At 41.2% G+C, this 23,881-nt stretch overlaps 1 protein-coding gene across 2 annotated transcripts in view; it reads left to right on the top strand.

The window, feature by feature from the left end:
• The first annotated feature begins 450 nt into the window (after positions 1-450).
• The window catches only part of Akr1d1 (aldo-keto reductase family 1 member D1), a 32,614-nt gene continuing 9,183 nt past the window's right edge, over positions 451-23,881 (top strand). Inside the window, exons 1-5 of one of the 2 annotated variants that reach the window (XM_027391465.2) lie at positions 451-543; positions 3,830-3,994; positions 5,280-5,396; positions 18,042-18,119; positions 22,895-23,017. In XM_027391465.2, the coding sequence (XP_027247266.1) occupies positions 451-543; positions 3,830-3,994; positions 5,280-5,396; positions 18,042-18,119; positions 22,895-23,017 (576 nt within the window). The remainder of the gene's footprint in view (positions 544-3,829; positions 3,995-5,279; positions 5,397-18,041; positions 18,120-22,894; positions 23,018-23,881) is intronic. The other variant, XM_035451657.1, reaches the window with a different exon arrangement.

The following is a 23,881-nucleotide window of genomic DNA, read 5'->3' as shown; positions in this document are numbered from 1 at the left end:
AAACTAGGAGACATTCTCCACCAAGGACAGGCCATCTGGTGGGAACCAGCGGACATCTAAAAGACAATCCTGGAATTGAGCTGAGACCTATATCATATACAGGGGGTGGGAGGTAGGGGGTGGGGGGCATGGAGACAATTTGCCAATAAATCCTGGCAGAAACCAGATACATTTTCTTTTCAGAACACTAAGCATAACCCACGAACAGGTTTACTGTTTCAAGCCTCTGATGAAGTTCAAAGAAACAACACTGCTTAGAATCTCCAGAGAAACCTTGGGGGAGGGGGAGCGATATTGAGAAATCTGTTTATCTTCTTTCCTTGCCAAGCTCCTCCTCCTAGTGCTCAGCTCTTTTATGCAATGTCCCCTAGGTTCTATTTTCAAATAACGTGTCTCTGTCCTGTTCAGAATCACTACCAGACACTTGAAGCCTCAGCTCCCTTCTCCACAATGAATCTCAGTGCTACAAACCATCAAATACCTCTTAGTGATGGGAACAGTATTCCTGTCATCGGACTTGGTACCTACTCAGATCCTAGACCGGTATGTACATAAATACTTGTGTGTGTGCGCGCGCGCGCGCATATGTGTGTGTGTGTGTGTGTGTGTGTGTGTGTGTGTGTGTGTGTGTTTGTGTGTGTGTGTGTGTGTATGTGTGTGTGTATAAAATAATAAGAGCAAGATCCAATGACTACCATTTACCTGAATGGATTTTTAAACCACAGGTTAAACTCTATCAGTTCATGGTTTAACATGTTTTCCAATGCAGAAATTGATTTGTTTTTCTCTATCCTTGAACGTCAGCTGAAGACTAACAACTAGAGTGAAGTGACATGGGACTTGTGAGTTTATGATTTATAAATTGCTTTTAATTTTTATTCAAGAATTTTTAGTTTAGTCGACCAAACATTTAATGAATACCTACCATGTAGACATATCCAAGCTTTTTGAATTGTGACCCGGTGTCATCATTAACAGAGTTCATGCTTTAAAAGTCACAACATCTTAACTAAGTTTGTGAGTTTATATAGAGATGCACTGATAGTCACCCTCACCCTTGTCCAGATGTGGCCTACAAGCTGCAGGCTAGGCTCACATATAAGCACAAATCTATAGAAGCTTCCACTATGAAGAGAATTGTGTTGCTATGTGGGTATTTCAGCTCTAAGAGAAAACATAGGCTCCTTACCAACTGTAGAAGCAGTAACGACAGAGACTGGTCCTATAACTGTGCCCAATATTTAAAAACACAGGAAGGACTTCTCCATACAGTCACAACACAGAAACGGGTCTGCATAGAATAATCCTTCCCTCCTTGAAGTTTGGAGCCATCATCACTTCCCTGAATGGTAATGTGGACTCTTAAAATGGTGAGCATGATAGAGCCAAACTGGTCACTTAATGATGACTGGCAACAGACACAAAATGAGGTTGTCAGAGAAGCAACATAGGCATCTTTCTGAAGCCCGTGTGTGGTCACGTCACACTTCCATTCCCTACCAATCACAAATCCCATGTTCCTTACCCTGCACTCTAAGCCTTTATAAGCTCGCTGACTTGTCAGTCCAGCCCACCAGCCATTATCACTTGCCCCGCATGCGAATCATCATCTAGGGCTGAGGAGATGGCCAGGTGGGTAAAGTGTCTGATGCACAAATGTGAGGTCCTGATTTTGAACCCCTGGCACCCAGCCAGGCATGGTAGCATGTGCCTCTAACTGCAGTGTTGTTGGAGCATGACAGGCAGATTCCCAATGCTTCATTGTCGAGCTAGTCTGGACAAAACCTAGAACTCCAGATTCAATAAGAGACCTTGTCTCCAAACAAAACAAAACAAATGAATAAAAACAATAGAAGATTATGGGGCTAGGGAATTTGGCTCAGTAAGTAAAGGTACTTGCTGTCAAGCCTGATGATCTGAGTTCAAACCCTCGGACCAACATGGTGGAAGGAAAGAGCTGACTCCCACAGGTTGTCCTCTGTCTTCCACAATTGCACCACAGAATATACCTGAAATTGATCCCTGATCTTCATATCTGTTATGTTTTTGTTTAAATTAGATAGAAAGAAAAAGAGGAGGTGCAAGATGAGACATATTAACCAGTTTATTATAGGCCCAGCAGAGTAGGGAGACAAAGAGAGAAGAGAAACAGAGTTAATGGCTGACTGCCATGGCCGGTTGCCAGAGAGAGAGAGAGAGAGAGAGAGAGAGAGAGAGAGAGAGAGAGAGAGGAGAAGAACAGAGAGAGAGCGAAGAAGCAGAGAGAGAGCGAAGCAGGGAAGTTGGAACTTTTAAAGGGAAGACTGCACACGCGCACTAAGGTTCCATGTATGCCCAGAGTCCTCATGCAGGCTGTAAATGCGTGGTGAGTGATGTGGTGATGGCACGTCCCTGTGCGTGCCCTGACTGTTGTCAGGGGGTGGGGTCTGTCTCTTAAAGAGGTAGAGCTGATCAGCATCAAAGCCTGAATCTTTCAATACCCACATACCCACATTCACAGGTGAGTATACACACAAATATATATATATATATATATATATATATATATATATATATACCGAAAACAAAACAAGAATATGATCTGAGTTTCATAGTAACTCTCCCATCTCAACACCTTGGAACAGACTGTCTTGTTTCTCTACCTGCATCTGCCCTGTCTTTGGACCTGCTCATTTATGTGCTACTGAACTTGGGATGTATATATATACATGAGTGGATGTGCACACGTGTGTGACTGTGCATGTGTTTAACTGTGTGCGGAGGCCAGGGGTTGACATTGGGTGTCTTTTCCAGCTGCTCTCTGCCTTATTTTTTGAGACAGGGTCTCCCGCTGTACCTAGGGCTCACCAGCTGCTACACTGGCACACTACTGAGCTCCAAGGATCTAAGCATCTGTCTCAAGCCAGCACTGTATCTATCCTCAACCCAGCATTGTGGATACAGACTCACCCGATGGTCTTTGGCTTTTTTGTAGTTGCTGGAGATCTAAACTCGGGCCCTCATGCTAGCATGGCATGCCATTTTCCAGTTGAGCCATCTCCCAGCCCCCTCTACCCCATTTTTAAGGCTCAACTCATAGGAGATGAAAGGATACCTCTTCCTTCTCTGTTCGCACACAGCCCCTTATTCTCCCCTTATCACGACTGTGACGACTAAGGCCCTGCAACCTTTCTCACTGGCCTGAGATGCCCGTGAGAAAAGACCACTGCTTGTTCAACTCTAGAGTCTCATGATAATGCCTGGCATACAATGCATGCTCAAATAGTACTTGTCCATCTAATGGGAAAGTTGGTGAGAGGGATGTACGTCATCACAGCCATGGAGATTCAAGTAAAATTTGAAAAGAGTAATAGCTAAAGTGTTCCGGACACTTAGCTGTGTGCCAGGAACTCTGAACATGTGTTGTACCACGTGCATTTTCTGATGTAATCCTCATGTTACAAAATAATGCCGCTCAAGCCCTCTGACCAATGGGAAAGCAACATAAAGAGATAGAACACATCGCCCAGATTAGGCTGCCGAGTCCCAGAGCTGAGATGTGAACCTGTTATTTTCCATCCAGGCCTCAGACTCTGCACACTGTTTGAACAGTAGCAAGCAAATCATAGCTCCAAAGCTACGATGCCAAAGGCAATCTGGGGTGGACCGATGGAGTCTGAAGGAGGCAGTCTCTACGGTTCCTTTTATCTCCATGATCTTCTGATCATGGCAGCACGGGATTTGGAACTGTTGAGTGGACTATAAAACAATTTTTCATGGGATGTCCTTTTTAACACGAACTCAAAACTCACTTCTCTTCTCCCCACACTTGCCCTCTTTATCTCATAAGGTTCCCAGGGAGACCTATATGGCAGTGAAAATGGCCATTGACCAGGGGTACCGGCACTTTGATGGGGCCTATCTTTATCACAATGAACATGAAGTTGGTGAGGCCATCAGAGAAAAGATAGCAGAAGGGAAAGTAAAGAGGGAAGAGATTTTCTACTGTGGAAAGGTGAGTCATTTCTTACTGTGTAGATAAGTGAACATGGCATAAGGTGTGTGTGTTGGGGGGGCAGGGTACAGCCCAGTAGGGAGAGCCCCTGCCTAGCATGCACAAGGACCTAGATATGATCTCAAACACTGGAACACGATACAAGAAAAAAGAGGAGGAGGAAAAGGAGTGGGGGAAAGGGAGGAGGAAGTGGCAAATTATTCTCTGAAATCCTTTAATTTGCATATATATATATGTGTGTGTGTGCGTGTGCGTGTGCTTGCGTGCGTGCGTGCGTGCGTGCGTGCGTGCGTGCGTGCGTGTGTGTGTGTGTGTGTGTGTGTGTGTGTGTGTGTGTATGTGTGTGTGTGTGTGTGTTTAGGCCAGAAGCCAATTTTGGCTGTCAGTCCTCAATATGTTTTTTGAGACCACCCATCTTGTTTTTGAGACCTGGGGACCACTGATTAGGTTAGGCTGGCTGCCAGCAAGCCACAGAGATTTACTTAGCGATGCCTCTCCAGTGCTGTGTAGCGTCTGTGCACATGCTACCAAGACTGGCTTTTTAACCTGGGGCCAGGGAAATGAATTCAGGTCCCCATACTTGTAATGTCAAACCCTATACTGACTGAACTACCTCACCAGTCCATTCCCTGACCCTCCCCACAACCAACCAACCCTTCTTTAAACTTTAGCCTAAGACAAAGCCTTGCCAAGTTGCCTAATCTGGCCTAGAACTCGCTCTGTATTCCAGGTAGGCATTGAACTTTCTACCCTTCTGTCACAGCCTCCCAAGTAGCTAATATTACAGGTGTGTGGAGAATGTCTGGTTTGGTTTTTGTTTGTTTGTTTGTTTTTTGTTTTTGTTTTTGTTTTTTTCTTTTTCTTCTGTGCTTTCAAGACAAGAATAAAATTGGGGACTCTAACTTTCCGATTTTATTTCCTGTAACAAATAGGGTTTAAAAAGTCAATCCTCTCCCAGACCCTCCCGCCAAAAAGCCTCGAAGCAAAATTTCTGTTATAAAATGTTAGTAATTTATCTGATTACCATTCTGTGTTTTCTGCATTGGCAGACCTCACCCATCCACTATCTAACACTTGGGGTGCAGAGTGAAGCCTTAGCAAGAAGTGGCAGGCTTGCCCTGGGGTGTGAGACCAAGGACAGAGGATTGTTGTGGTGGTGTTTACACCTCCCTATGCTCTGCTACAAACACACTTCTGGGACATGAAATGACTCATGCCAGCAGGATTTACTACGAGAATGTGGAAGTAGATATTACTTCACTATCCTCCTTGTTTTTCTTTCCAGCTGTGGGCTACAGACCACCTCCCAGAGAGGGTCCGCCCAGCCCTGGAAAGGACTCTGCAGAGCCTCAAGCTGGATTACGTGGACCTTTATATCATTGAAATACCCATGGCCTTTAAGGTAAGCTGGGCTGGCTGCCTATGTCTTAGAGCTCTATTCATTCTTGCTTATTCTTTAGTAACACAGAATGCTACAATATTTGCTACTGTAGATGGGAAGATACTGATCTTACCTGACAAACACCCAACAAAGAATGTTAACAGGTTTGGACCCAAGCTTCTTTTGTTTTTAAAAAATTATTTTTCATTTACATACCAACCCCAGTTCAACCTCCCTCCCCTTCTCCCCCGCCCCTGCCCCCACCTTTCCCATCCCCCATCCACTCCTCAGAGGGGCTGAGGCCTTCCTTCCTCAGGGGGTCAACAAAGTATATCAAGTTGAGGCAGGACCAAGCCCCTCCCCCTGTATCAAGGCTGAGCAAGGAAATGGGCTCCAAAAGGCCAGTTCATGCCCTTGAGATAGCCCTGGTGTCACTTCCAGGACCCTCCCCCCCCTGCAAAGATCAAGTCACATAATTGTCACCCACATGCAGAGGGTCTAGTTCGGTCCCATGCAGGGCAGCAGAGATAGAACAGGAGAGTGAGGGACATAGGGTGACTCCTTCTGTCTTCCGGTTTGCTGACAGAAGTTAGATAAATCCCGCAAAATTTCAGGGCCTAGAGTACCATTTGGGGGCTAGTGCGACTTGTTGTCTAAGGAATATTTGGGCCATTTTTTAGTACTGAGGTAAGTGAGTCTAGATGCCTTAACAAACGGCATTAAATGAAGGGATACTGAAATTTGCATTGTAGAAACGGCAGTGTATTCATGTCAGAAATGATTTTGGTTGAAAGCATTAGCACTCTTCCTTTTATCGGGAAAACTAACAGATTTTTTTTTTTTTTTTTTTTTTTTTTTTTTTTTTTGACAGTGAAAGGCACCTTAACCTTGCAGTTATGGTCACATAGTGGTATAGTTTGGTGCTTTGTACTCTGTCAGAGTTGGATTAATAGCTTATTAAAACTTTATTAATATTAAGACAATGAACAGCAGCATAATGAGAGAGAAAGAAATTTGGTAACTTGTATTTATTTGTACACCTTAAGTTACTTTATTATACCTTAAAACATTTCAGATCCTTTCATCTTAAGCTTTTATGTTTTCACATAAACTTCATACCTTAAAACACTTTTTTAAACAAAGGAATGGTAAGAAGTTATACTGAAACCTACCCGCTGTCAAACTACAACAGAGTTCTTGAGAAGAATAAAATTTTACCTGAATTGATGATTTAAAGAATGACAGAGACTTACTAGCTGGCCACATAGACAGCCACTCCCAGAGTTCTCCACAGTTGTTGAGGGCAGAGTCTCTAATGGCGCCTGCCTTCTGCTGTTAGAGTGGCTGCAAGGCACCAGAAGATTAGGAGCTATAGGAAGACTTGCCTACCGTTGGCCTTACGCAACTTGGAGGAAGTCGACTCCTGTGTCCGGAATCGACTTCCTCCAAGTTGCATAAGGCCAACGGTAGGCGAGTCTTTCTGAGTCCTTTGCAGCAGTTGAGGTGAAAGGAGGTTTGCTCAGTGACCAGTACTGTCACTTTGTGGGTATAGTTTCTTCAGTGTCCACAGTCTTTTGGAGGAAATGGGGTAATGCCAGCAGCTGGCCTGTCTCTCTGTTATGAAAAGCATTTTGAATAAGACGTTTTAGATGCCATATTCTTTAAATCCTGAGCATTTGAGGGCTATCTGTCTGTTTAATATATCTCAGTAGACAAATTTGTCTTTAGTTACTTGTCTTAAGCACATAGGTGGCTAGGTAAGGCTTTATCCCTGTTATAAAATTTTTCTGTACTTAGTATGGCTACAATGACATTAGTACAGGATCTGTCTGGAGAACTGGATCCAAGCTGAAAGGATGTTTTACTCAGAGTCCTCCAACCTGAGTGTAACTGGCTTTAACTTAGTAGGCTAGATTTATGCTTTGAAGGACAAAGAAGTGAGGAAAACTCCCATTTGTAATAGAAGCTTAACCTTAAAAACTGACAATAGTGAAGGTCACACAGTAGTTTATAACTGATTTAATTTTACTTTGTTAGGTCATTCTTGTAAACAGCTTACAGGAAGGACTGGGTGGTGTAAATATTTTGTTAATCTGAAATAGATCTTTATAACCTTAAATTTTTATAATCATTTAAAAGTACATAGTGACTGAAAATACAATTTTTATCTTCATATAAGGATACACACCACTTTAAAAAACATTTGAAACTTATTGCTTTCTTAGCCTAGAAAGAGACACTCATACAATAGTAAAGCTAGCTTACATTTCTTAAACAGTACCTACATGTAAACATATGCACAGTTGAATTTGAAAGTTACATACATACAAAGTTAGAGCTGGATCACATTAACACACCTATGTATTTTTTAAACAGGAGTTGGGTAGATTAAAAGAAAGAAAGCCAGTGTTGTGGGAGATGAAAGGCAAGAAAGCAGATTTGTTACAGGCGGAGAGCGCAGACCCGCTGAAGATGGAACAGGCAGGGATTTTGGTGAAATGGGGTGCCCTGCTGGGCCCTGGAAAGACACACCATTATGCAAACAAGCCACATGCAACAGAGCCAGTGAAAGAAGAAATTAGACACAAAGAAGTAAAAGGCAAAAAAGTAAATGAATTATGGATCACTGGTCACTGGCCAATAAGCAGCCACGTGGTTTGATATCTGAAGGGGGGGCACAGTTTCTGTAAGTGAGGCAGAGGAGATCCAAAGTCTATAATTTCCATTATCCTAGAGGCTAAAGGACGCTCCGATGTGAGAGGCACAGGCTGATCTTTGTGGTCTGTCGAACATAAAAACTCAGGAGCCAGGGCTCCTGGAGCCCGAAAGACACTCGGTCACCCAGAACTGGGGTTTTCTGAAATAAGCCAAAAGTCCAGAGACCATAGTCCAGATCCTAACTCTTGGGAGCGTGGACAAAGGTGGAGAGGGAGGGGCGGGCTTACTAGACAGGCAGTGATGGTTGGAAGAATCCAGCAATCCCAAGTTGGAAAAGTGACTGAGTTGAAGGTTACAGGGTCCTGGTGTACCTCAGACTGTTATGCGTGCGAGTAAATGCCAGGAGAACCTACTGAGTCAGGTGCATAGGCGCCAACGTTAGGGCTAAAGCGCATGGGTAACCTGGACAGATTCCATGACTAGCCAGGGACAAACAAGCCAGGCAGACAGAGCTTAAGTGAGGGAGAGAGGAGAGAGGGAGGAGCGGGGAGTCCTGTCTGCCCCTTCAGAGAACAGTAGGAAAGAGAAAAGAAGTGATAGAAGTGGACGGAGTTTCCCTTTTAAAGGGTTCTTTGCAGGTGGATGCAGACTTGGAGCCCAGGGCTGACCAGGGTACTGCCCTAGTGCAGTCTGCCAGGTGCCAGGGGGCAGGCCAGCATAATGCCTGAATCCTTACAGAGGCTGCTATTTTATACATTTTCATCCTTCAAACCTTGCACAAAATCTCCTGAAGGAAAAGGCATAAGGGAACTCCCATAACGCATAGTGAGAATCATTAAAATTAAAGTAATGTGCTGAAGAACTGTGGCCAGCAATGCCGAAATGCCAGAACTGTGTCAAGCAGCAGTGCTCACCACATGGTCCATGCCACTTAATTCAGTGCAGTTTCTATTGTACATTGTTTTTGTTTTTTCAAGACAGGATTTCTCTGCAGCTTTGGAGCCTGTCCTAGAACTCCCTTTGTAGACCAGACTCAAACTCACAGAGATCCACCTGCCTCTGTCTCCAACAGCTGTAGTAGTTTTCCATCAAACTAACATTGTGTTTCACACTTTATTTAACCTGTATCTAGACATATCTATCATATAACCTCATGGCCATAAAAAACGTCTTTACACGTCACAGAGCAAAATATTATGTACAATGAAAAAAATTCTTGCTTCCCAGCCACTCCAACAGGAGACAACCAAAAAAAGGGAGGGGGGCAGATTTGTGAAGCCAGAAGCAAGGCAGAGTATCAAGATGTTATTTAGTCCTCTAGTTCAATTATAGAACTTTCTGGAACTTTCTCCATCTATAAACACAGTGTTTATTTAACATCCACATTGTTAATCCCACCGGTTTGGAATAAGACTACTACCACAGTTTAAAGTCAAAACTGAAGGAAGCTTTAAGTACTGGCCAGGTGATGGACACTGGCCAGGTCCTTACCCAGGTTCCTGGGAATACCCCCAAGTCACAGTTTGTACCAGCTTAAGAAGGAAAACCCATAATTCATTGCATTTCCCATCTGGTCCAATCAGGGGAAAGCATACATCCTGAGATACCCCCAGCCTGCAAACCTCCTGTCCATATGTGATCAAACATATCAGTGCAGATGGGTCAAACAAATTTGTTTTGAGGAATGAAAAACATATGGCTTGTTATCTCCCATAAGAATAACCTCCAGCATTTTAGGAACTATCTGTCCTTGGACGAGGGGCTTTCAGATCAGAGGTATTTCTGATTCATGGCATATTAGACATAGTAATTAAAACTTAAAATGTAACTTGGGCTCACACTCAGTGTACACAGTTGCTGAATAGCAAATGATTTAAATTTTAATTGAGAAAGGGATGAAGAAACAGAATTGGGGATTAGAGCTATAGGTCAGTGGTTAAGAGTGCTTGTTCTTGCAAGGGACCTGAGTTTGGTTCCTAGCACTTATGCCCAGTGGCTTGCAACCACCAAGACTCATCTCCAGGCCACCTGGAGACAAATAAAGCTTCTTTGTAGATCGGAGGGCGGAGCTTGCCACTAGCTAACCATAGAGGTCTGGAGGTCTGTGCAGACAGACAGGAAGTGAGATGGCTGGGTGGAGAGAGGATGTAAGCAGAAACAGGAACTGGCTCTCTTTTTGGCTGGGAAGCTAATGAGGTAAATGTGGCTTTGCTTGCTCCTTCTTCTCTCTGATCTCTCAGCATTTTCCTTTATGTCTGACTCAGGGTTTCTATTATTTTGACCAATTAAGAACTCCATTTACATGTGTGTTTCCACCTCGGAGTCCAGCAACCTCCTTGTTCTTCTCAACAGATCAAACCTCAGCTTAGTGGCCTCCATCTTGGCCTTTGGCTCAAAAGGACACAGACAGGAGGCAGGGCAGATAAATGCTCCCTGGTCTGTTTACCTCTTACTGGATGGTACACCATTGCTGAGCAGGGCATCTGTGGCCAAAGGTCTTACAGTCAGAGAATTGTGATATTCCTCAGACCCAACTGTAGAGCAAGTTCAAGACACACCAGACACTGGCCTATTACATTACTGTGACACCCAGTGCACCTTGAGCTACAGTTTCCATTACTTGTACAAGTCTGGAGGGAAAGAATACTTTTACTAAATGAAACAATTTTATTGCTCACAGATAGGCCTTAGAGGACGGTGGCAACATAGTATTCATGGCAGGCTCATTTGCATATTCCTGTTATAGGCACAGCTGGACCTGGGAAACCCCATAAGGCTTCTTTTTATTCCCCAGGGACAATTTACCAAGCTGAGCTAAAACCTCAAAGGACACTCTGTTTTAAGAAGGACCACACAGGATCAGGGTTCAGGCTATTCCAGAATGTTCCTTATGATCTCAGGCTAGTGCTGTCTCTCTACATTCCACAATTATTCTTGAGAGCTCCGAACAGGAAGGAGGGAAGAGCTGAACCACCCACTGCCAAATAGTGATGTCCTATACAACATTCTGCTTCCATGTATATCTGCACACCAGAAGAGGGCACAAGATCTCATAACGGATGGTTGTGAGCCACCATGTGGTTGCTGAGAATTGAACTCAGGATCTCTGGAAGAGCAGTCAGTGCTCTTAACCTCTGAGCCATCTCTCCAGCCCTACATTTATCTTTGTTATAGGACTCCACAGAAGGTTGCTAAAATGGTCAACAAAGCTACAGTTTTCCTGGTAATTCTTCCGAGTCTTAAGGCTCAAAAATGAAGAAAGTGTTGTTTTGTTTTGTTTTGTTTTAACCATAGGATGCCTTAAAGAGGTGAGATGCTAGAAGGAAAAACTTAGGAAGAAATTGAAGAATAAAATGAGCATTGTGAAGTTGATTCGTTCCCTTCTCCAAATGTTTTGTGTAGTTATGACCATATCTGAGATTGAGTGGTAAAAGTGGACAGAAGTTTGTTGCCTCAGGTTAATGGAGATGGCTCAGAGGCAGCATACACCTGCTGCCAGGCCTTCTGACCTGAGTTTCATCCCTTGCACCCACATGGTAGAAGGGAAGAGTCAATTCCCACGTTGTGCTCTGCCCTTCACAGAAATGCCATGGCATAGGTACATACACATACACAAAATATTTTAATTGAAAATGTAATTAAGGAGAAAGAGTGCATCAGTGGCCAAGCATAGGCCCAGAAGCTGGGAGAAGTCCAGCTCAAAGGCACAGAAAATATACTCAACAAAATCATAGGAGAAAACTCTCCCAACCTAAAGAAGGACATACCTATGGAAATACAAGAAGCTTACAGAACTCCAAATAGACTGGACCAAAGAAAAAGTCCCCTCACCACATAATAATCAAAATACTAAGCATGCATAACAAAGAAAGAATATTAAGAGTTGCAAATGGAAGAGGCCAAGTAACATATACAGGCAGGCTTATCAGAATCACTTGACTTCTCAATGGAAACAATGAAAGCCAGAAGATCTTGGGCAGGTGTTATGTAGACACTAAGAGACCACAGATGCCAGCCCAGACTACTGTATCCAGCAAAGCTTTCAATGACCATAGACAGAGTAAACAAGATATTCCAGATTTAAAACCAGATTTAAACAATACATGTCCAACCCTACAGAAAGTACTAGAAGGAAAATTCCAACCCAAAGAAGTTAGCTACACCTACCAAAACATAGGTAATAGATAACCCCACACCAGAAAATCTCTAAGAAGAGAAACACACTTGATACCACCACCAACAAAAACAAACTTAACAGGAAATAGCAATCACTGGTCATTATTATCCCTTAATATTAATGGACTCAATTTGCCTATAAAAGACACAGGCTAACAGAATGGATATAAAGACAGAATCCATTCTCCTGATGCATACAAGAAACATACCTCAACTTCAAAGACAGATATTTTCTCCGAGTAAAGTGTTGGGAAAAGATTTTCCAATCATATGGACCTAAGAAACAATCTGGTGTAGCTATCCTACTATCTAACAAATAAGACTTCAAACTAAAATTAGTCAAAAGAGATGAAGAAGGTCATTTCATATTTGTTACAGGAAAAATCTATCAAAATGAAGTCTCAGTTCTGAACATCTATGCCCAAATACAAGGGCACCCTTATTTGCAAAAGAAATATTACTAAAGCTTAAATCACAATAAAGCCCCACACATTAATAGTGGGAGACTTAACACCCCACTCTCACCACTGGACAGGTCTGCCAGACAGAAACTTAACAGAGAAATAAAGGAAATAACAGATGTAACAACTCAAATGGGTATCTATAAAACATTCCAACCAAACACAAAAGAATATACCCTCTTAACAGCATCCCATGGAACCTTCTCTGAAATTGATAACATACTCAGTAACAAAACAAACCTCAACAGATACAAAGAGAAGAAGGATGAGGAGGAGAAGGAGGAGGAGGAGGAAGAGGAGGAGGAGGAGGAAGAGGAGGAGGAAGAGAAGAAGAAGAAGAAGAAGAAGAAGAAGAAGAAGAAGAAGAAGAAGAAGAAGAAGAAGAAGAAGAAGAAGAAGATTCACCCAGGAGGAGTAAATGAATAGAAATAATCAAATTGAAGGCTGAAATCAATAAAATAAAAACAAAAAAAACAATACAAAGCATCAATGAGACAGAGTTGGTTCTCTGAGAAAAGCAACAAGACAGATAAACCTTTATCCAAACTAACCAAAAGAAAGAGAATACCCAAATTAACAAAACCAGAAATGAAAGAAGGTGCATGACAACAGATACCGAGGAAATCCAAAGAATTATGAGGTCATACTTTAAAACCTGTACTTCACAAATTGGAAAATTTAAAGGAAATGGACAATTTCTGGATAATTACCACATTCTAAAAATTAAATCAAGACCAGATAAACAATTTAAATAAACCTATGACCTCTATGGAAATAGAAACAGTCATCAAATGTCTCCCAACCAAAAAAAGTCCAGGGCCAGATGGTTTTAGTGCAGAATTCTACCAGAAGTTTAAAGAAGAGCTAATACCAGTACTCCTCAAATTATTCCATACAATAAAAATAAAAGGAACATTGTCAAACTCTTTTTACAAGGTTACAATTACCCTCACACCCAAACAAGGACACAATTAAGAAAGAAAATTACAGACCAATCTTCCCTCATGAACATTGATGCAAAAATACTTAATAAAACTGAATCCAAGAACACATCAGAAAAATTGTTCAACATACTAAAATCTGTCAATGTAATCCACCTATAAACAAATTGAGAGGAAAAAACCACATGATCATCTCAGTAAATGCTGAAAAAAACCTTTGATAAAATTCAACACCTCTTCATGATAAAGGTCTTAGAGAGAATAGGGATACAAGGAACATACCTAAGCATAATAAAGGCAATATACAGCAAGCCAACAGTCAACATCAAACTAAATGGAGAGAAACTAAAAAAAAGTCCACTGAAATCAGGAACAAGGCAAGACCGTCCACTCTCTCCATATCTATTCAATATAGTACTTGAAGTTCTAGCTAGAGCAATAAGACAACAAAAGGAAATCCAGGGGTACAAATTGGAAAGAAAGAAGTAAACTTTTGTTATTTGCTGATGATATGGTAGTATCCATAAGTGACCCCAAAGATTCTACCAGGGAACTCCTACAACTGATAAACACCTTCAGCAATGTGGCAGGATGTAAGATTAACTAAAAAAAAAAAAACAAAAACAAAAACAGTAGCCCTTCTATATACATATTATAAACAGGATGAGAAGGATCTCAGAAAAATATCACCCTTTACAATAACTACAAATAACATCAAATATCTAACCAAACAAGTGAAAGACCTGTATGATGAGAATTTTAAATCTTTGATGAGAGACATTAAAGAAGACATCAGAAAATGGAAAAATCTCCCATTCTCTTGGATAGATAGGATTAACATAGTAAAAATGGCAATCTTCCAAAACCAAGTTGCAGACTCAATGCAACCCCCATCAAAATTCCAGCACAATTCTTCACAGACCTCGAAAGAACAATACTCAACTTCATATGAAAAAAAGAAACTCAGGATAGCCAAAACAAACTGTGCAATAAACGAACTTCTGAAGGCAACACCATCCCTGACTTCAAACTCTATTATAGAGCTACAGTAATGAAAACAACTTGGTGTTGGCATAAAAACAGACAAGTGGACCAATGGAATCTATTGACGATCCTGATATCAATCCATACACCTGAGAACACCTGATTTTTTTTTTTTACAAAGAAGCTAAAATTATACAATGGAAAAAAGAAAGCATCTTCAGCAAATAGTGCTAGCAGAACTGGAGATCTACATGTAGAAGAATGCAAATAGAGCCATACCTATTGCCATGCACAAAACACAAGTCCAACTGTATCAAAGACCTCAACATAATACCAACCACACGGACCCTCATAGAAGAGAAAGTGGGAAATACATTTGAACGCATAGGCAGAGGAGACCACTTCCTAAATAGAACACCAGTAGCACAGACACTGAGAACAACAATGAATAAATGGGACCTCCTGAAACTGAGAAGCTTCTATAAAGCAAAGGACACAGTCAGCAAGACAAAACATCTCCCTATAGAATGAGAAAAGATCTTCACCAACTCCATATCTGACAGAGGGCTGATCTTTAAAATATACAAAGAACTCAAGAAACTAGACATCAGAAGACCAAATAATCCAATCAAGAAATGGGGCACAGATCTAAACAAAGAACTTTCAACAGAGGAATCTCAAATGGCTAAAATACACTTAAGGACATGCTCAGCATCCTTAGCCATCAGGGAAATGCAAATCAAAACTACTCTGAGAGACCATCTCACACCTGTCAGAATGGTCAAGATCAAAATCACTGATGACAGCTTATGCTGGAGAGGATGTGGAGAAAGGGTAACACTCCATTACTGGTGGGAGTGCAAACTTGAACAGCAGTTTTCGAAATTAGTATGGTGGTTTCTCAGAAAATTGGGAATTAATCTACCTCAAGTCCCAGCAATACCACTTTGGGGCATATACCCAAAAGATGCACACTCATACCACAAGGACATTTGCTCAACTATGTTCATAGCATCATTATTCATGATAGCCAGAACCTGGAAACAACCTCGATGCCCCTCAACTGAAGAATGGATAAGGAAAGTGAAATACATTTATACAAAGGAGTACTACTCAGTGGGAAAAAAAAAAAAACTCAAACAATGACATCTTGAAATTTGCAAGCAAATGGACAGAATTAGAAAAAACTATCCTGTGCAAGGTAACCCAGATCCAGAAAGACAAATATGGTATGCACTCTCTCATAAATGGATATTAGACATAGAGCAAAGGATAACCAGCCTAAAGGCCACAACCCCAGAGAACCTAGTTGTTACGATAAATCTTTCCACCCCTAAGTAGGCATGGCCAAAGCTTCCCCTACACCTAGTAACAAAGAGGACCCTAAGAGAGACATACATGGATCTGCAAAGGAAAGAGGAAAAGACAAGAGCTTCTGAGTAAATTGGGAGCACAGGAGATGGGCGGGAGGAGGGGGGTGAAAGGGGAGAGGAGAGGAGGGGAGGGGCATGGGGAAATGTATAGCTCAATAAAAAATAAATAAATAAATAAATAAATAAATAAACATAAAAAGAAATGATGTAATTAAGCTTGGCAGAGGTGGCACACACCTTTATTCCTAGCACTCGGGAGGCAGAGACAGGCTGATCTTTGAGTTCAAGACCAGCCTGGTCTATAGAGCAAGTTTCAGAACGAACAAGACTACACAGAGAAACCCTGTCTCTAAACCATAACAACAACAAAATGTCATTACAAGATTAAAAAAGAACAGAGTCCCTTCATGACCTTGTCAGTCGCGCGCGCGCACGCGTGTGTGCGCGCGTGTGTGCGCGCGCGCGTGTGTGTGTGTGTGTGTGTGTGTGTGTGTGTGTGTGTGCGTGCGTGCGTGCGTGCGCGCTCGCTCGCTCGCTCGAGTATCTGTGTGAGAAACCAACTCAATCCAATTAGTACTGCCCTTATTTGCATGAATTTTGGGATGACCACTTAGGATTGGGATCTCATCACTCAAAAAACAAACCACTCTTTTCCCTCCCTCCCTCAGCAGCCACTGCCTGTCGGTAGCTCTTTATGAAATCTTCCCCCCTCCATGTCAGTGTGTTGACTGGTGTGGTATTGGCAGGTCTTGTACATAGAACAATTTCCCCTGACTCTTCATCTTGACTAGGGTTTATTAAGAGAGTAAGAACTTTGTTGCCTTGAACTTAGATAGGGTTGATTGTCAGAACACCGACACTGTAAGTCCCCAGTCTCAGCCACCATTCTTTCCTCAGTAGCACGCATGGCTATTGTCAAAGACTGGGAAATTCTTCCATCTCAAAACACACGTCAGGCAAGAGAAGGGAAGTAATTAATGTGCCAAGTGCATTGGACAAATGAAACTACCCAGAAAGTACTGCAAAGGAGAGACTGTGTTAACTGTATTTTATTAATTTTGAGTAAAGGGCATTGAAGAATCCAGGAAAAGTTAAACATTCAGACTCATCTCTTGAAGGGAAGGAGATGTTTACCTGTCTTCCTACCGGGAAAGGATGTAGTTCTCAACCTGGTGATCCTTTGCTGTCCATGGAGCTGGGCTTCCCCTGTATCCCCAGGATTTATGGTTTGCCTATCCCAGACCCTTCCCCCTAAATTCTGAGCATGGCTTCTGAGTCAACAGAACCTATCTTTATGGAAGTAACGAGTTGTACTTTGTAAAGAGTTTCAATGTAAACATTTCTAAAGTTTATTGCAACTTGGGGCTGAGTTAATTGTCATCAGGAAATTTTTTTTCCAAAATTGCTCTGGGATTACGTATAGCTAAAATAAACCAATTGGTGTCAGACTCAGCGATGGCTAACTAAGTCAGGCTGAACCATTTCATTCTTATCTCCCCTGGGTCATTTCTCTGCCTGGTGTGACATTCACAGGGACTTCCACAATTATAAAATATCATATTCTGTGATTGTATAATTATATGTCATATATTATTAATAATATAATATTAATTATTATATAATTAAATTATAATAATTAAATATTATAATAATATAATATTAATAATATAATAATATATCATAATGTATAATGTGGCATATAATTTTATGTAAATATACATATGCTGTATGTGCTATAACAATATTATATGTACATACAACATTTTTTAGGAAAATATAAATTGGGAAGCTGATTGCACGGCCATAGTATATTGGTATGCTGACAACTTTTTTTAAAGATTTACTTATTTATTATATATACAATGTTCTTCCTGCATGTATGCCAGAAGAGGGCACCAGATCTCATTACAGATGGTTGTGAGCCACCATATAGTTGCTGGGAATTGAACTCAGGACCTCTGGAAGAGCAGCCAGTGCTCTTAACCACTGAGCCATCTCTCCAGCCCCTCGGACAACTTCTTAAATTATCTATTATTAATCCTTAGACATAAATAAATGTTTTGCATCTTACAGCCCGGAATGCAAGAGTATCCTCGAGATGAAAATGGCCAATGGTTATACCACAAGTCAGATCTGTGTGCCACATGGGAGGTGAGTTCATGTGGGGGTCTGTTGTAAAAGGCCTACATTTTCACTTGCGACTTCTATAACAACTGCACAAGTCCTGACAGCTAACACCTTTACATTCGATAATAAGTGACAGAATTTCTAGCCACACACAGATGTAAACCTCCACCGGTAGGTGATGTGTGTATGTGTGTGTGTGGGGGGGGGTGGTGTATGTGGTGTGTGTGATGTGTGTGGTATGTAGTGTGTGTATTTGTGTGTATGCTTGCACACATATGGAGGTCAAGGCATGTCTTGTGGGACCATGTGGGTCCTGGAGATCGTGCTCAGGTTATCAGGCTTGGCAGCAAACACCTTTATCCACTAAGTGATGCCAGCCACCCTTGGTGGAGAAAAATTCTTAATTTTTCTTATTAAAAACAGTAATTTCCAGAAATGGAAGGAGAAATACAGAGAATGTGTTCTAGTAAAATAGCAGTTTAAAACATAAATGTGATAACTCACTAGTTAAAATTTGAGTTTTAAAAATTAGAGTGAAATCTAAAAGAAATGAACTCAAAATAGCCTATGTAAAGCTAAAGATTTCAGTTCCATTTCTGGACCAGCTACTGGCTCTTTCCCCGGAAGTACGGAAATGGGGAAGTAGAGGAACCTAGGAAAACTCTTGTCGATGCAGCCAGGGAAGGGGTGCACTGTGCTGGTCTAGGGATGGGTTAGTGCAGAAGTCTTACCCTGAAACCACAAATTACCTCCGCCTGCACCCCACCCACCTCCGCCTGCACCCCACGCACCTCCACCTGTCAAGAAAATGAGGATGAGTAAGGGTCTCTGTCTATTTTCTCCTGGGGTTGAGAGTTGAGGGTCTGAACCACACAGATGTCTGGAGGGGTTTTGCTGTCTGGGGTCTGTATCCAAAAGGCCACACACTGACTTTGCTGTGGTGAGCTTGGGGGCCTCGCACCCCCTTTTAAGGGGCTGTCTGGAAAAGAAAACAAGTTCATGACCCAAAGTAGCAAGATGTTTGCTTCAGAAGAAAACTTATCTCAGTGAGATATCCCAACATAAACAGGACAGAGAACCCAGAAGCTTTGCATTAAAAAAACATTAAAAAGAAATATCAGATACATCAATAACACTTAAGCAAACAAGCAAAAATACTAACAAGGAAATGTTTAAAATCATAATAAGACATATGAGAATACATATTAGAAACAGCCAAGTATTAGAAAGAGTATAGAATTTAAGAATCAGAAGGAAGAAGAGTGGGAAAAAAAACACTTCATTATGAAAGAAAGAGATAACGAGTGAAACTAAAACTCCCAGCTAAGAGGAAGGAGATAAAAATGGCAATATTAGAAGAAAGAGAGACACTGAGCAGGTCACAGTGAACAAAAGAGAAAGAGGGAAGCCAATGCCTGCATTGGGGTAGGTCTGAGGTCTCCAGGAAGTGACCACACAATCCGAGACGTTTCAGCAGTGCAGACAGTTTTCATCTGCAGAGCGGTGTGTTGGTGCTAAACCAAGCAAGCCATCATGCCAGCTTTATCCCCAGCTCAAAGGGTCCTGGGCCTCATTTGAAGGACGTGGTCCAGTCTCACTTTTTTTTTTTTGGTCTTTTTGAGACAGGGTTTCTCAGTAGCTTTGGAGGCTGTCCTGGAACTAGCTCTTGTAGACCAGGCTGGTCTCAAACTCACAGAGATCCGCCACCCTCTGCCTCCTAAGTGCTGGGATTAAAGGCATGTGGCACCTCCACCCCACCAGTCTCACATTTTTTATGTGATTGGCTGACTTAAAAGTTAGTGAGTAATTGATAAGCGGAATGCAACTTTATACAGAATGTAACCTTGAACATAGATTCTGATTACAGGAAAATGCTGACCTGGAGAGAGATTTTTGTTCAATGGTACAATAAAAAGTAATCATTTGAAAAGAAGGCGGGAAAAGAAGTAAACAGATGAAAAAGATTGAAAAGAAATGCTCATTTGGAAATCTTAGTGATGAAATTAATCATTGTAGACTATATGTAGTGAAATCAACCATTGTAGACTATGTGTAGTGATATCAATCATTGTAGACTATGTGTAGTGAAATCAATAATTGTAGACTATGTGTATTGAGATCAATCATTGTAGACAATGTATAGTGTAAGCACCTCAAGGAAGAGGTGCCAAAATACAAATAGTCAAATCCCATTACATAGCGTATTTATGTATAAGACACATTTTTAAATAAAAAGACACAAGCATGTCAATAGAAAAAAAAACAACTATAGAAAAAAATATATCAAGTTAGCTTTAATCCAAAGAAATTTAGGTGGCTATTTCAACTTCTAAAAATAAGTTTAGTCATGGAGCCTACACTAAAACAACAGAAAAGAGAAAGTGAGCAATCCATATTTATGATTAAAGATTCCAAATCCTCTTACTAATTAAAATAATAACTATACATGAAATCTGTAATACTAATGAGATTCATGTACAATCAACCTTTTGACATAATTTAAATTCACGGAACATGCCACCAAAATACAGCAGAGGGACTAGAGAGATGGCTCAGTGGTTAAGAGCACTTGTTCCTCTTGCTGAGGACCCAGGTTTGTATCCCAGCACCCATATGACACCTAACCACTGTCTATAACTCCAATTCTAGAAGAGCTGAGTCTCTCTTCCAGCCTCTGTGGGCACTGCACACATGCAATGCTCAGAGGTGTATGCAAGCAAAAATGAGTAAGTGCTGTGGAATATTATTGTTAACTGGGCCAAAACGTGTCACATTTGTTTAATGCTGCGGAATATGACTTTAACTGTGTAAAGGTGTGTTACATTTGTTTGTGCTGCATTTGTTTAATTATGAAAAGATGTGTTGCTTTTGCTTCACCTTGCCTTCCTAAGACACCTGATTGGTCTAATAAAAAGCTGAATGCCCAATATCCAGGAGGAGAAAGACTAGGTGGGGCTGCCAGGAAGAGAGAATAAGCAGGAGGAGAACTCTAGGCTTAGGTGAGAAGAAAGAAGGAGGAGACTAGAACAAGGAAGAAAAAGAGGGACATGCCTGGGGCAAGAAGCCAGGCAGCCTCCAGCCGTGAAAAGTAAGATATGCAGAAAGAAAGAAAAGCAAAAGGCCCCCAGGCAATAATAGGTAGATAAAGAGAAACAGCTAAAAGAGCCAGCCAGAAATAAGCCTAAGCTAGGCCAAGCATTTGTAACTAATATTAAATCTCCATGTCCTGATTAGGGAACTGGTTGGTGTCCCCCCACCCCCGGGGGTGGGGTGGGGGGAAGGCTGGTACAAGTAAGTCTTAAAAAACGCACACACAAACAGAGTGCCACTTTTCTAGTCCCCGTGGAAACTGTGACACAAAGATCTGTTTTCTTATCCACAAAATATCTCAGTGCTTTTAAGTATTCTAGTTATGCAAGCTGTGTGGTCTTACTAAGCTGGAGTGAAATCTGAAGCCAAGAACAAAAAGATGTCTGAGAAAACATCAAATATTTAGGAACAGAGAAACACATATAAATAATTCATGAGACAAAAAGGACATAAAACCAACTACATGCAATCCATACGATAGCCTCACACAATTAGAAATTGAATCTTTGAAAATGCAATGTTAAATATTTAGATAGAAATTTGATAAAACATGAACAAGCTTTCAACATTTAAAAACTCTAGTGCATAACTAAAAGAAATCAAAGATCTAAATGAGTGGAGAAATATACCACATCTCTTAATATTCTATATGTTATCATGTTAATTCTCTCCAAACTCATCTAAAGACTCAATACAATCCTAGTAAAAATCACTCACTGAAATTAAAAAAAAACAAAACTATATCTATAATGCCTCAAAGAACAAAGTGAGTAGATCTGATGAGGTACATATATACATGAAATTATATATATACATATATATGTATATATATTTCATTTTATACATCATCATATATGTATGTATATGTATATGAAATTTTCAAAGAATGACTTTTAATGACTTTTCTTGGATTCTGCATGAGCATATGCCATATATATATATATATATAATATATATATATATATATATATATATGGGTGCCTGAGGAGGCCAGAAGAGAGCTGGAGTTTCAAGCAGCTGTGAGCTGTGAGATATGCGTAGTGGGCAGTGAGTTGGGTCTTCTGGGAGTCATGTCCCCAGCTCCCTCAAAAAGTAAACTTAGAAACATGAGTTTAAAAAGATGATGAAGGAGTTGCAGTAAGTTTAGAATTGTTACATAGTTACAGAAACTGTACACTGCTGCATTTACACAGCGCCCCTAGCAGTGGGGCCGATTAAGGAATGCTGAAGTTGATCCCTAAAATATGATGTCAAGATTGCTCTGGGAGGGACTGGCATGTTGGGGAGGGAGGGAGTTTGTCTTTTCAATGGAGTGCTGAAACCAGCTCACACCAGCTTGCAAAATCTGACTTGGCAAATGTCTTTCCAGTTCCATGGTCAGGGATATCACTCAGCTAGCTTGAATACAGCCTGGTGATAAAGTGACACCACAGGAATTGACAAGTGCTATAAACTGGGTTGTGGTTGTTTCCCCTATCCTGGACAGCTGGGTGTTAAACACGTATTGGCACTCCACTGATGGGGTTTAGAAATGTATAGGGTAAATTATTTTACTAGCATGTGCATATACTAGAATGTATCAAAATGTATTTTCTTTTTGTTTGGGTTTTTATAATATGCATCTCTTTGGGGGTGGTGGGTGCGTCCTGTACACATTCATTCTTGCTTCCTGAGAGCCTCTTTGTTGACTGTTGGTATTTACTCTACAGGCACTGGAAGCTTGCAAAGATGCTGGCTTGGTGAAATCCCTCGGGGTATCTAATTTTAACCGCAGGCAGCTGGAACTCATCTTGAACAAGCCAGGGCTCAAGTACAAGCCAGTCAGCAACCAGGTACAGCAGAGCGGCTTTTGCTGTGTGGGGAGAGGTACCCAGTCGAATTTTTAAGTGATAACAAGGCCCTTGGACTTTGCAGCAGGAAGTCTTCCAGGTGCTCCAAGGCAATCATAGTCTAAGACTCTAGGACAATCTTTTCACCTCTTTCAATTGACCTCTCTTAAGAAAAAAGCATTTGGGAGCTAAGGCAGAGGGATCATGAATGTAAGGCCAGCCTGGGGGATGCAGCCAGGCCACACTCCAAGCTGTGTATCAGTTCAAGGCCAGCCTCGATACTACAGAGTAAGGCCCTGTCTCAAGAAAAGCAAAAAGTCAGACATAGTGGGCACATCCTGGGAGGCTAATGTAGGTGAGTTTGAGACCAATCTGGGCTACAGAGCAAGGGTGTGTTCAAAGAAACAAAACAAACAACAACAACAAAAAGATTAAGTCATTTTGAAAACTCAAATCCAAGCAAATGTAAACAAAATGGGTTTTTTGAAGAAGAAAAGTAATGGAAAGGAAATGAGACTCGCCAGATCAAGATGTAATACAGAGGATTTAAAATAATGTATGGCCCAGGAAGCTAAAGTAGGAAGATCCCATCAGGCCAGGAGTTCAAGACCAGCAAATACCAATACCCTCTCTCAAAAATTAAATAATATGTAAAGGGTGGCATGTGAACCAAGATGCAAATTAACAGAAGAAAGCACATACTTAGAGGCTGGCAAAGGTATAATAAAAAACCTACTTTAAAACGAAGCAACACAAAACTAATGGCAAAGGCATGCATGAATCTTCCAATAGTCTGAGAAAAATGGCTGTCTGTCTAGAAACAAGTGGGCTTTTTTTGCTTCATAGCACTCTCCAAGGTTAGAAGAC

The sequence above is a fragment of the Cricetulus griseus genome (assembly GCF_003668045.3).
Source record: "Cricetulus griseus strain 17A/GY chromosome 1 unlocalized genomic scaffold, alternate assembly CriGri-PICRH-1.0 chr1_0, whole genome shotgun sequence".
In the NCBI taxonomy this organism is placed as follows: Eukaryota; Metazoa; Chordata; class Mammalia; order Rodentia; family Cricetidae; genus Cricetulus; species Cricetulus griseus.
The sequence above is the reverse complement of the archived record's forward strand: the minus strand, read 5'-3'. Positions and strand labels throughout refer to the sequence as shown.